This window comes from Cupressus sempervirens, chromosome 2 (assembly GCF_028749045.1).
Source record: "Cupressus sempervirens isolate cs-2001-9-10 chromosome 2, ASM2874904v1, whole genome shotgun sequence".
Taxonomy (NCBI): domain Eukaryota; kingdom Viridiplantae; phylum Streptophyta; class Pinopsida; order Cupressales; family Cupressaceae; genus Cupressus; species Cupressus sempervirens.
Genome location: NC_143119.1, coordinates 492,907,870 through 492,921,975, shown reverse-complemented (window position 1 = coordinate 492,921,975; position 14,106 = coordinate 492,907,870). Strand labels below are relative to the sequence as shown.

Here is a 14,106-nt window from a genome sequence, read left to right as displayed (position 1 = left end):
TTCTCTATCTTGAGCTTGTTTAAATGTTTGTGGCTCATCATTTTCCATGAGTAATCAATGCAAAATTCACTTTTGTTTGTGATCTTGTTGCCCTTTTTCTTCAAAATTGGAATCTAATATAAGAATTGAGAGATTTTTGTATCGTTGTTTGATCATATTGATATTTTCTTGCTGTAGCACAATATGATTTAGATTCATCTTCTTCTCCTTTTCAAACCCACTAATTACCATCTCTATTCATTTTTAAATTTATTTTTCCACTTTCTATATAATATTTCCTCATTCCTTCGCCCAACTGCTTCTCTAAAATTAATACTTATCCGGGATTGTACGGTGTATTGCTTTAGTAAACTCTTTGTAAAGAACCATTATAATTTAATTACTTAAAAAATAAAACAATAAAATATAAGAAAGAGGAAAAACTTCAACTTGGAAGAATCTTGCAGACAAAGAAATTCGACGGAATGGCTCTATAGCTTTTCATGGAATGCAAATGACGCGTGGAAAATTATCCTTTACTTCTTTTCAAAAAGTTGTTTCCATCAGATGTTCGAATCTGGTCAATCATGGTGCAGTCGGAGCATCTAGCCCACCATTTCAGAAGTAGCCAAATAAAAAGAATTCTAATTTAACAGCAAAATTCTATTTTTAATTTACCGCCGTCGCGTATAGCATATGGTTTTCGGTAAAATTTAACAACTTTCGTCAGCCTGTCCATGGTAGGTCGGAGGATCGAGACGCGCTCGGATTGTTCGTGAGCAAAAACAAGTTCAATTTGTTGGTCGTCCCTCTCCCGCATTGAAATTCTTCACCAGCACACGTAATTTCGCCTAAAATGTTATCAGATACTATATCGCGTAACGAAGGTGTGCAAAGAAAGGCAAAATAGAACGTAGAGATATAATTCGAAGTTGACTTTAAATTGAGGGTTAAGAAAAGAGAAATAGTGCGCGAAAATCCCGATTTGTTGGAGTTGCAGGTGCAAGGCTCAAGTCGTGCGCGCAACATTTCAACTGTACATATCGTTGCAATTGAAGTGTAAAAGTTTGGTCTTGGAAAATTAAAAAATAAAGAAACGCACAATTTTGGGGAGGGATCCGAGGTTCGAACCGCGGGCGTGCCGTCAGGATTGAATTTGAAGTACGGATCATATTGGAAGTGGCATGGCAATGATGCTTGTGAATTGTTCAGGCTGTCGGACGCCGCTGCAGCTGCCGCCGGGGGCAAAATCAATACGCTGCGCGATATGCCAGGCGATCACTAACATTGCCGAACCTCGCGGGGCTCCCTACCCTCCCCAACCTTCTGCATATTACGGACAAGGTATTTCTTATGGGCTTTTAGAAAGTCAGTTTTTTTTTTTTTAAACAACTGTAGTTTTTCACAAAATTTTGACCTGCGAATAGTAAATTATAAAAAAAATTTAGATTTGCTTGTTAGCAACCTTTTGGAAAACGTGATAACGCAGTTTCATGCGAGATCCATGTTCAGTGGAATACAAAGTGGCAATGTTTTTGTGTTTGGATTGTATAATGCCACAATTGATGATGGATTAAGAAATTCCAAGCTAAATTTTGAAGTGTCTTTTCGCAAGTCATGATGGACAGAGAGGTCACAACCTGAACTTTGAAGAGTCTTATTGTACCACAGTTCATGGGTAGTTCTTAAACATTCGTTATTGATTCATATCAAGTGCAGGTTTTCAGCCACCTGCGGCCCCTACGCCCAATCCTCAACAGTACTCCCCTGCGCCCCCTTCGTCCCACGGCAGAAAGAAGGCCGTCGTCTGTGGCATCTCATACAGATTTACTCGATATGAATTGAAGGGTTGCATAAATGATGCCAACTGCATGAAGTTTTTACTAATAAACAAGTTCAAATTCCCAGAATCCTCCATTCTTATGCTCACTGGTAAGCGAGCCCTAGTCCTTCTTTTCAATTTTCTTTTATTTTAGAGCACCATTTAATTCTTTGATATCAAAATAGACTGTATGATCTCGGGACACGTCATACAAAATTGATCCAAGTTGTATCTGAAAGTTATGGATGCAGGATTTTTCAGGATTCTAATTTGTGCTTTGGAATGATTGTGGTTTTAATGATATTAGGTACAGTTCCACTGATATCTGCAGTCTTAACTTAGTGCATGAAATCTTAAACCAAGACAATTAATTTACTAAATTGAGCTTGGAGAGTTAATTTCAAGCTGGATATCAATAAAAAAACAAAATATTAAAAAGAACTGTATAATAGGTGTTGTCACTTGGTCATTCATTTTTTCCGATATAACGAATGCCATGTATCACATGTTATGATTAATAAAATTCTATTATGGTTCTGTATATGTTTTGGTAGAATAGAAAAGTGTTGTCTTTGATTTCGATAGGAAGCTGTTGTATGAAGTATTTCATATTTTCTAAAGTAGTGGTCCGTATCAAGTTTGGGTGGCACACTTTGGGAAGTCCTATAGTTTTCTATGGGTTGTAGTGTGTAACATGTTGGTTAAAAAATGGGGAAACATTTTTAATTTTTGGGTTCATGGTCTAACGCATTTAATTTACATAGATCATTGCAACTTACATCCAATACTGTAAAATACATCTAATGCTTTGTACTTATGTTGTAAGAGAATCTTGGTTGCCAGGCTTGGAGAATGCAAGTGAGGTGCCTTTGAGAATGTTGTCACTTGGTCCTAGTGACATTTTGGGCACCCAAATTGCTGCATTAATTATTGGTGGTAGGAAGCTTCTAGTAAGTTTCATCCTTGTTGCTCTCTTGCCTAAAGTATAGGGTTTGGGTAGGAGGTTATTCATATTATTTTTTGCATGATTCCTCCTTCATTGTGTGTGTGCATATCTTGGAAGTGCTTGGAGCTTTGAATTGTGTTATATAATTTTTATTTGCTGATAATACATTAGTTTGGAGCTTTAGAGGCTAATTTTTTAAAAAGTTTTTTTCTAAGGTATATTGGTGTTTCATTGTCTTGTATGATTGTTCTATTGTGATCATTTTAACTCTAGGTATATATTTTGAGTGGTCACTGTTCCAGATTAAATTTTTTTATCAGTAGAATTGTTCAGTGTATTGATTTCAAGACTGGGATTTTGCACCTAGCCCCAACCAGGAGTGGCTACAAACAGGGAACCTCCTCTTTGACACACCAAATTGCAGAGACCTATTAACCTGCCAACTGATCATCTTTTCTTCTTTGCTCCACCCCTAGTTTGTGACCAAAGGAGCATGTTTAAAGGTCCTACTTTACCCTCTTATCTCTGTTCCCCTTCACTACTTCACAACCTTCCTCCAGCTCTGAATCATCCTGCTGCAACTCCGAAGATTCATCTGATGAAGGTTTCACCCTCCCATCCAGAATATGAGAATGCCCATGTCTACCAACTTCTGCTACAACTGGACTGCAAACAGCATTAGCACTATCTTTTTTTATTGTCTCTGACTCTCCGGAGGCCTTCGATGTTGAAGGATCTTTATTTGAAAATTATTTAATTGCTTTCTTTCCAACGTCATTTGGGGTGTCATCTTGGCTTTATCTTTCCACTGAATATTGTGGGAAGAGACCACCTTCCAACATGTTGCTTGTTTGCTCACTTTCCATTTAGAGTGTTTTTCAGCTATATGCCTTGAAAAAATCATCTTTGATATCTAAAAGTGATTCCTTCTTAATCCACTACATCTAGCCAGTTTCCCTTTGTAGACTTCAATAATATATCTGCTGGAAAACCTTCTGTCATATCCAAATTAACCAGTGCACAAGCAAATTTAGTATGCAAAAAACCTTAAAAACCCTCATCTACTCCCAAGAATCTACCCAAAGCAAGGCAAGATTTAATCCAATATTGTAGCGAAAGATTAGAATGTCTTACCCATTTTGTATCTTATGAAAAGGCTGTGTAGCTGGGTTGAAAGTCGGGTACCATGGTTTCAAAATTAGCAGGTGCCTATCCTCCCAGCACCATTAATACTCACACAAGATCTTATTCCCGTCCTATAAATATTTCAAAAATGACCACAAAAAATCCTCGAGTACTAGGATAATTCTGTACTTCCCCATCTAGAGTGGGGCTCCAAAACTTTGAAATCCATTTGTGCAACTCATCTAGAGTCGGCTATAAACCCTTGAATCTCCTAGTCAGAGCCAAATTTGCAAATTACTTTTCATTTTCAATCCCTTTGTTTGCTATCTCTTCTCCCAAACACACCGTTGGTTTGGTGTAGGCATATCCCATTTTTGGCTCTGAGCCTCCTCATTGTTTTGGCAGCCTACGAACCTTCCATCACCTTCACCCCTTCCTAACCTTTGTATTTCTTTCATCATCTGCTTCCTCACAGGCTGTTGATTGTTCTATGATTTACCAAACCTATCTGAAAGAGAAACCCACTCCACAGTTCCTCACATTCTCCATACCAACACTGGGCACCAAGTAAGCAGCAGAGCAAACTCTATACTCTTCTGTTGCATTGAGACCAGATGCCCTCCATCTCCATGGACATTTCTGGTGAATAGGGGCAGCACAATCTCTCCATGTCTTCATAGAAGCATTAGCAGAGAATGACATCGGCGGCAAAAACTACTATTCTAGAATATTGCTGAAAACTGTGTATATCAGATATCTTGTCACAATCTTTTCATAGAACTAATTATTGAAGTTTAGTCCATTGCCTTTAATTTGGTATAAGAGATTGATTAGCTTGTTAGATTTGTGAGGAAGAGCAGGGCCCATTTCTCCTAATATTTATGAGTAGGAGCTTTGTTGCAGTTGAAATAGTTTTCAAGATATATCCTTGGTACATACATCTAGAATGGAGGTGGAGAAATCCAATGGAGGCAAGAGCTTTGGAAGCTCAGGGAGGAGGGAAATCTATGGGTAGTGGTGGTGGATCACAAACCATCTAGCATGAAGGATGAAGATGGAAAAGTTGTTGATTGGAAGACAAGGTCTCAATTGGCTGTCTTGCACAATCAATTCTTCTAAATGCTGTGGGAGAGCCCACCACCAAGGGGCTTTTGGATAAGTTCAGGAAATTGTATCAAACAAAGCCCTTGTGAACAAGTTTCGCTTTTGTGAAAGAGTCTATAGTTTGTGAAGGTGGATGATAGTGACTTAGTGATAGAGATGTGCTCAACACCTTGGTGAGCTCGTTCTTTAATGTGTTCAACACCTTGGTGAGGGGGGAAGACTTAAGTGAATAAATTGCTTATAAAGTGGCCTTAAATGGATGCCTAGGTAGGCGGGTAAGATTTGAGTAATTTAAAAAAAAGTTAAGTTGAATGGTTTTGAGAAAAATAATATATTAAAATTTCTCTTGCCCTAACTTTTCCCTCCAACCCTATAACAAATATGAGTTGTGGATCTCATTCTTGCATTCTGAATTTTCCAATATATCGAAATGCTGCTGGAATGAACATGGAGAGTTCTCTTGGTGATTTTTGGGGACTGAAATCCTGTTCAATGGTGAAATATCCACCCTAGCTGGTTGCAGCTTTCAGATTGAGTTTTCAGTGTTTTTGGCTTGCAGTTTGATGTTATGGGTTTGAAGATAATGGAGTTTTTGAAGTTTTTGGATGTGGATATTCAGGTTTTGGTGTATTTAGCTCTTTTTGAGAGTGTTGTTCAAGTTTTGGTATATTTTTTATTTTTTTGCAATTTCACAGTGCCGGTCTTCCATTTTCAGAACAGGATTTTTAATTCTCATAATTCTTTTGGTGAATTTTATATTTCATATTTCCAGTTCTGATCATTGTATGACACTAGTTTCAGATTCCATTTATTGTTTTTAAATAATTTTTGATGAACTTGATATTTTAGCATAGAGGTCTTCATTTCTTTCCATGTATTATAGCTGTAAGAAACCCTTATTTTTTTCATTAGCAACAGAAACAATACATAGGATATACACTGGAAAAACAATTCGTAGCAATGTAAGATGACTATAAATTAACATTTCTAGAAAATTATGTGCATTATAAATGGTCGCTAGTAAACTCTGGGAAATACAATTCTTTCAGATTTAATCCTTCAATTATGGGCAAATGGTCGCTAGTAAACTCTGGGAAATACAGTTCTTTCAGATTTAATCTTTCAATTATGGGCACTAGATTTTTATATAGAGCAGGCTAAAATAGGCATTTCAGTTGAAATCTGAATGCAACAGCCTGTACAAAATTAACATAAGAATTTAAATTTAATGTACGCCATTTTTAACTTTGTATTGAAATCTAATCTCTTTGTTTATTATAATGAAATGTCTATAAGTATCTACCTACATACGCCACTACACTTGTGCTGGATAGAAGGTAAATTATCACTGCCTAAGTATGTATCAAGTGACTAAAGGACTATTGAGGAAGTTGTGTACATGATTGTAGATTTGTAGCCCTGTTTTCATCTGGATTGCTTCTTGGTTTTAGATATATTCTAAGTGGCACATTCTGTACAGTAGTACAGCTTACAAGATATATTGCATAACTAGAGAAACCAATAATATTAAATTAAATGCTTTTTTAGAAACATTTATGAAAATTGTTGTTTTTTAGAAAATTTAAACTTTTAAAGGTCTTTTCATTCCCATGCATGTTGTGTAGAAATTCCAACTATTTCCTATTTGTTGATTCCTAATTTAAAATTTATAAATAGGAAAAAACTGCTGGACCAGTATGGATTTGATTTGCTCATTCTGAGTATCGTAACGAACTTGGTTGCTTGGATTTATCAAAAATGTTATTTTGCAGAGGAGGAAAGAGATCCTTTGAGAACTCCGACAAAACGCAACATGCGGATGGCATTGTTTTGGCTTACGCAAGGTTGTCAGCCAGGAGATTCATTAGTATTTCACTATTCTGGACATGGGTCACAACGAAGAAATCGCTCTGGAGATGAAATCGATGGATTTGACGAAACTCTTCTTCCTCTTGACTTTGAAACACAAGGAATGATTGTTGATGATGAAATTAATGCAACAATAGTTAGACCTCTTCCTCCAGGTGTTAGGCTTCATGCATTTATTGATGCCTGTCATAGTGGCACAGTATTAGACTTGCCTTTCTTGTGCCGGCTAAACAGGTGAGTGAGATCTCAATATTCTTAATTTAGATTTCAAGAAGCCTTCTATTTTCCAAGGACTCACTACAACCTTAATTCCCTGGCATATTATGAATAGTTTCTTGTTTTGAGACACCTTACCTTTTCTGACTGAAAATCTATTATAAGCATCTACTTTGAATGCACCACCTATTTGATAAGATTTTTGTAAATATGGTTACCTTCTGCATCTATTACTAGCCTTTGTTCTCACAATGATCTGTTGGAAGTCATATACAAAATAATAGCCGATTTGGCATATTTCATAGTTATTAATAATTATAATCAATAGGTTTCAGTTTGAATTAGAAATAAAATTTGATTTGAATCAACTTGGTTGTTCGAATGTGCAATTGTCTAACATGGATTGAAATTTCCTGATGTGCTGATTGAATAGAATATGCTATTGAAATCAACATACAGAAGGCCAATATATAATGTTTAATGCAGCAATGGATTGCTGTCTACATTTTCCATTTAATTTGTAATGTTTACATTCTTAGTTGCATGCCAACAATACTATAAATCAGATTTCACACCCTTGATTGCTGCTACCAGTACATATATGATTTTTCCAATTTGCAAAATATATAGTGTGACAAGAAGTTTGTTTATTCTTTGACCTGTATGTGACTGAATGCAACTTATATTGCTATTGGAAACAAAAGCTGTGTGTGCATTCAAATAAAAAATGCTTGCTTAAGTGAATTTGAGAAGTCATTATCTAGAGTGAACTAAAGCAAGAGAAAATTGAAACAAACCTGGGAAGAGAGCGTTAACACATATCCGAGGGAACCTAATGTAGTAGACATCCATCCAAGAATTAGTACTGAAATTCTCAAATTAAACTTCCTGGAGCACATTTGACATCTCTAGGACTTGTATAATGCTCAACAAGCTTCATTTTCTTGGAAAAATCTTTGATTTAATGCGCTTCACTATCTATGGTATCTCATCTCTTCATACCTTTGTCACATTTCATTGTTTAAATTTCTTAAGGTGATTGGCCTGAATCTGAAAGTGCCTAGGCCAAAACTCACACCGATCCTTAAAGTCCCAGTTAGCCCATGGAACAATGGTGAAAAGGGCTAACAACACATCAGGACATATTGGCTAGAAAAAGGGTACAATACATAAAGGATGAAATGTACATACAACAAGCAATCTCAAATGAATATTATCATTCATATTGATCTTATCATCTTCAGATCGAGTCATATTGTTGAGTTTTATTAGATCGTTTTCTGCAAATGTAATAACAATACCATTTATTTTTGTGTGTTTCAAATGCATATTTGAATGTCATATAAATATGAGAAAAGAAGAGAAGACATGTCTCATGAACAGACATGTCTCTATATGGTTAATTATAAGTTAATCATCATTAGACAATATATTAACAATAATATACATATAAACATAATTATATGTTACACACACGTAGGAGAGTTTGTCTAATTGATGATTAATCAATGACCATAGAAGGATTATCTCTACGTCCATTCAATCTGATTGAAAGATACAACATTAACACTCCCTCTTAGTTACGGAAGATTGTTGTAAAACACATTATGCTCTCAAGCATAAAAAGAGATATCATCTCAATATGATATTCTTGGAATGACATATTTAAGGATATCAACAATTATCCATTAACTTAGATGTTATCTTACAATATCAATCAAAGTATGATTCAACAAGAAATATCAATCACACTTATATTCTCTTGGTATGTACATTGGCATCATGTTCATGATGCCTACCAAAAGAATATGTTATATCCTTGTAGGATATGAGTTTTTTGCTTACTGACACACACCGGGACAACAATTAAATGTAGTCTTTCAGATAATAAGTAATCAAAATGTCATGTTCTCCATCATGACAAGTATCATGAACTCTGGTACTTTGGGAGAACTTAATGTGCCTATCATGATACGTTTGTTATGATGATATGCGGCACTCCGGGACAACAACTTAATGTAGTCAATCATGATAATAGGACAACTTATTGTTAAGATCGTCACCTTTCATGACATAATCCACATATGCGAAATAGTAACTCTCATGATATCCACAATAAACGAGGTCAAAGGGTTGATGCACCATAGCTGCTCCTAGAGGGTAGAACAAGGACTTTCACCTCAAGTTTCTCTCTCATACAGAAGAATGGATTAAAAGGAATTTCACCTCGAACTTCTCCCTCTCAACTTATTGACTTTTTCCGATCAAGGTTGCTTCTAATGAATTGTCAAACTCCCTTTATATAGAAGGATACTTATAATACCAATCATCAAGGAAATTCGTTTCAAGAGCCTTACTTTATACAACCTAATCATCATATGACCAATGAATTCTGAATCAAAGATTCTTTGAGTCTACACAATATTTAGTAGCATGTGTAAAGTAGCAACCTTCTTTTCCTGCAAGAACATCTCAGCCATAAAGGAAAAGATCAAGGCAAATGGCTCTTAATTGTATGTATAGAAGCACAAATAGATAAATGTAAAACTCAAAGATATGAAATACTTATCTGCACATAGATGGAACATCTCCTCTCAAAGATGGTTCAAGTGGGAATCAAACATTGTTCATCATTTTCCCTCCCCAGAAAGTGAAGTTCCCACTGTAGATTTCCATGTGGCTATAAGAATGTTTTGGATTGTCTTTTGGTTAATTAACTTTGCACGAGTCTTTGTAACAGCTGCACCTTTTTGTCAACACAAAGGACATGACCAAGCTACATTTATAAATACATTGCCCAACCTCAATTACGTCCACCCTTGATTTCAGATTGATGGCACAAAGTATCAAAGGATCAATAGGGCCCATAAAATATGGATTAAAATCAAGTCCTCTCAAGCATATAAATATATCATCCCATCTTATTCTGACAATAAGATTCATTATGCCACTCGTTTGATTGAATCTCTTTGAACTTCTGCAATCATGGTGGTCACAACATCAATCTCGTCATGATGTTGTGCTCGCTTCTAATATTGATTGTGAAGTCATGCATGTCATCTCTCTGGCAAACTCAAGATCAATCATCAAAGTAGGGAGTTGTGAATTCTTATTATTTCCAATGCCTCTTAGACTATATCATCAAATGTCATTCTAAGCTCGTGTATGAGTCACATGCTTCCCCATCCTTTGAATGAAGGGCACTATGTATGTAATTCACCAATTATAGTCTTCTGATTAAGGAATATCATTTCACGGGGGATATCAAAACCTGATTTCTTATTATCCTTCTCACTGTTAGTTAACAGTAGGAATTTTAGATGTTCACTTTCCAAGGGTAGGAATTACTAATATATGTAGAATTGTGAATTCCTTGCGTTGGTGTAATAATAATCACTACTATGAATTATTGATAGCTTCTTTTTAACACCCACAATTAATGGTGACCCACTTCACAAATTCATCATGAGTTGCCTCTGCATAATTGGAGGTGAGGATATCAATATGGATCACATTATATACCATGTTTAATCTAGTTTAATTCAATCTTTGTCTCTTGTGAGTATTCTACAGGTATTCTGGAACAACTCTATTATATTCCTGCGTACATATAGAATAATATACAAGGTCCAGACTCTCAATATTTAAAACACTGTCAATAAATTGAGAGAAGATCTTCTTTTGTTGCAACCCATGTGCATCTTTTATGTCGCTGCCTGTATGATACTTACTGTCTATAAAAATAAGTCACTTTGATTGTGCTCATTCGTCTCATGGCCTGTGATAGTCATAGCTGGAGCTTTTCCAAGCCAAAAAAGAAACATGTATGTCCTCCTTACAGATGCAATGATGGGAATGATTATTATTTTTGTGCTGACTAGATATCCTCTTATCCCTGATTGGATATTGATTTTTTTTTTAATATATATTGTAGTTATTGACCTGCATATCAAATGATTCACTCTTGTTTATTATATATTTTGATAGGGAAATATGAATTGGCATTCCTTAGATGTTACACCTGGGCTGGTGCAACCCATATGCATCAGTCTTTATATATTAGTATATCCTCGCCCACTGTGTTGACTCCCTATATAGTTCCATCATCTTGAGATGATGCATTGACTGTGATCTTTAGTAATCGTGGTGTTTAGAAGTATGCAGGATTTTATATTACTCCTTTGTTTGATGCTAAACATTATTGTCCAGCCTTTTGAATGTTATCTTTCTCCAAACACAGTTGAAATTCCAATGATTGTATTCTTCCTTCTATCGATGTTCTCTTAGTTGTTAATGGTATTAAAAATCTTTGTGGCCAGTATTGATTATTTCTTCCCCATTGATGGTTGAGTCTCATCTCCATACTTATTACTCCTTTGTTTGATGGTAAACATTATAGTCCAGCCTTTTGAATGTTATCTTTCTCCAAACACAGTTGAAATTCCAATGATTGTATTCATCCTTCTATTGATGTTCTCTTTTTCGTTAATGGTATTAAAAATCTTTGTGGTCAGTATTGATTATTTCTCCCCCATTGATGGTTGAGTCTCATCTCCATATTTATGAATGCCAAGTTCCATGTGTGATTGTTTCTATCTCTGTGGCACCATTTGCAGATGTGGATATCTGTTGCCATGTATATTTACTTCCAGAACTCCCTCCAATCACTTAGTTGTATTTTTAGTGGCTTATGTACTTGACTGGTGAACCCTTCTATATCCAGATTATTTTCTTCTTATCGGTCACTATCAATTTTCAGATATGGAATCCGCTGGCTGCAAATTTAATAAGTCCTTATACCTCTTGGATTGTATTGCTATCAATTCGTATTGTTCCCGGCAATTCTTCCTGAAGATAACTTGTCTCTCTACTCTTTCACAGTCAGTTATATCATTTGCTATATATGAATATCAGTGTTGTAAGATACTATGTTTTAGAGCCTTTATTCATTCAATTTATTGCGTCGTTTATATCCTCTAACATTCTTTGCAAGAACTCTCTGTATGTTCTGCTACGCTAGATGCTTACTCCGCCTGATTGTTTTTCCTTTTTCTATCTCAGATTAATATCGTCCAGTATGAGTGTGGATTCTCTGAGCTAGCTTATTAATTGCATAAATAATGGTCCTTGACATCCATAGGTGTTGTGTAGGAGTCTACATTCTTTAGTGGCAATATCTCTCGTTCCTCATTTTTGTGTCCGATCTCAGCAGTGTTTATATTTTCAATATAATTTTATGTATCATCTTGAATAAAATTCTTTTCTTTATGATGTGGTTTTATAATTTTATCTCCAGTTGCGTATCTTTCTCAAACTTTCTTACTAATCTATTTTTACACTTGCAGTTTGGCTTTGATACCACGTTGAGTTTTATAGGATCGTTTTCTGCAAATGTAATAACAATACCACTTATTTTTGTGCGTTTCAAATGCATATTTGAATGTCATATAAATATGAGAAAAGAAGAGAAGACATGTCTCATGAAGAGACATGCCTCTATATGGTTAATTATAAGTTGATCATCATTAGACAGTATATTAACAATAATATACATATAAACATAATTATATGTTACCCACATACATAGGAGAGTTTGTTTAATTGATGATTAACCAATGACCATAGAATATTTTAAAAGATAGGCTCCAATATTTGAAGGTTAGCACTAAGTCAAATATCTTAGTATCATACAAGGAAGATTCTACCAAGATTCTACCTTTTGGCATTTCTGACTTTGGGAAGTCTAGAATAACAGTTCCTGATCACCAAACCTCCCTTCGTATATAATCACAGCTAAGAGATGTCGATGAATATCTATCCATCTTTGATACTATCACATGGAAGAAGAAAGACCGAAGCTCTTATTTGGCAATTCATAAGTTAATATTATTAAATGATGTGATCGGCTAAGGAGTTTAATATTAACCCCAATTATTAAGGGATTATGGGTTGTAAGTCACACATAAGAGTATGACTTGTTGGAAGTAACTAAGTCATTAAGGACAATTGAGACCTGCTCATATAGCATGAACAATCATTATATTATCAGCTAGTCAGGTTGAAGAAAACGACCAAACCGATAGGCACCATTTGCCACGAGATGATTGTAATCAGCATTGCTAACGAATGTGTGAATAGCATATCACTAATAAATGTTAATACTGAAGTATTGAAAGTGGCAGTTGGTTTATGTAGGAGGCAGAAATTAAGAACAAAGGCATTATTTAGGATAAATAAAAAATATTAATATAAATGTGCGATGAAGGAAGTTTGACTTTTCATTATCAAAGAATGCAATAAAGAGTTATCAATTGGTTTGCTTTGAACGGATTCTTCTTGATACTTAGGTGGATCAATACTCATTTCCAATATCATCATCATACATCTTGTATTCTTATTTCATCCTTTGTGGGTTTGCTCATCTTGAGCAAGCGCTCGCTTGGCTTTTGTATGCATATTTACCAGTGATGGAAATCAGACAGAACCTTTTGGAGTTGCTATAATTCACAAGATAAACCAGGCAAACATCCATAACTGATGAGTGTATAGAATCACTATGTAAACACATATATCAGACAAGCATTCATGTATAGATCAAAGATCTTATTAGCTAAATGCAAAGTATCGTTACATACATTCAAGAGTCTTAATCAGAAATATAAAATCAACATCATTGCTACAAGTGATTGAGAAGAGGCATACATCATATTAACATAGATATATCAGAAAAGGCTATCAGCAATTAAGAGGTAATTTGCAGCATAGTCTACATATCAGAAATAGTGAAGTAAACTCCACCCTTGCCGATCAGAGATCATATTTAACAATCATCATCAATCACATGGGAGACTGCTGAGAAATTCTATCCATACTAACATTGATTGCACTGCACTAAGTGCAGATCAGAGATGTATTGATCAAGATCATTTTTGCATACGTATTGTTGGCTCCTGATTTAACAGTTTTACTAACAACCAAGAAACCAGGCAAATGCATCTAAGGCTAGCAAATTCCTATGACGGATACACTTGACTGCAGTCTTGGG

The 14,106-nt window shown here is 35.3% G+C and overlaps 1 protein-coding gene across 1 annotated transcript in view; it reads left to right on the top strand.

Moving 5' to 3' along the window:
- The first annotated feature begins 416 nt into the window (after nt 1-416).
- The window catches only part of MC1 (metacaspase 1), a 32,270-nt gene continuing 18,580 nt past the window's right edge, over nt 417-14,106 (top strand). The window contains exons 1-3 of the mRNA XM_089814336.1: nt 417-1,323; nt 1,699-1,911; nt 6,749-7,079. Of these exons, the coding sequence (XP_089670462.1) occupies nt 1,164-1,323; nt 1,699-1,911; nt 6,749-7,079 (704 nt within the window). The 5' untranslated portion in view covers nt 417-1,163. The remainder of the gene's footprint in view (nt 1,324-1,698; nt 1,912-6,748; nt 7,080-14,106) is intronic.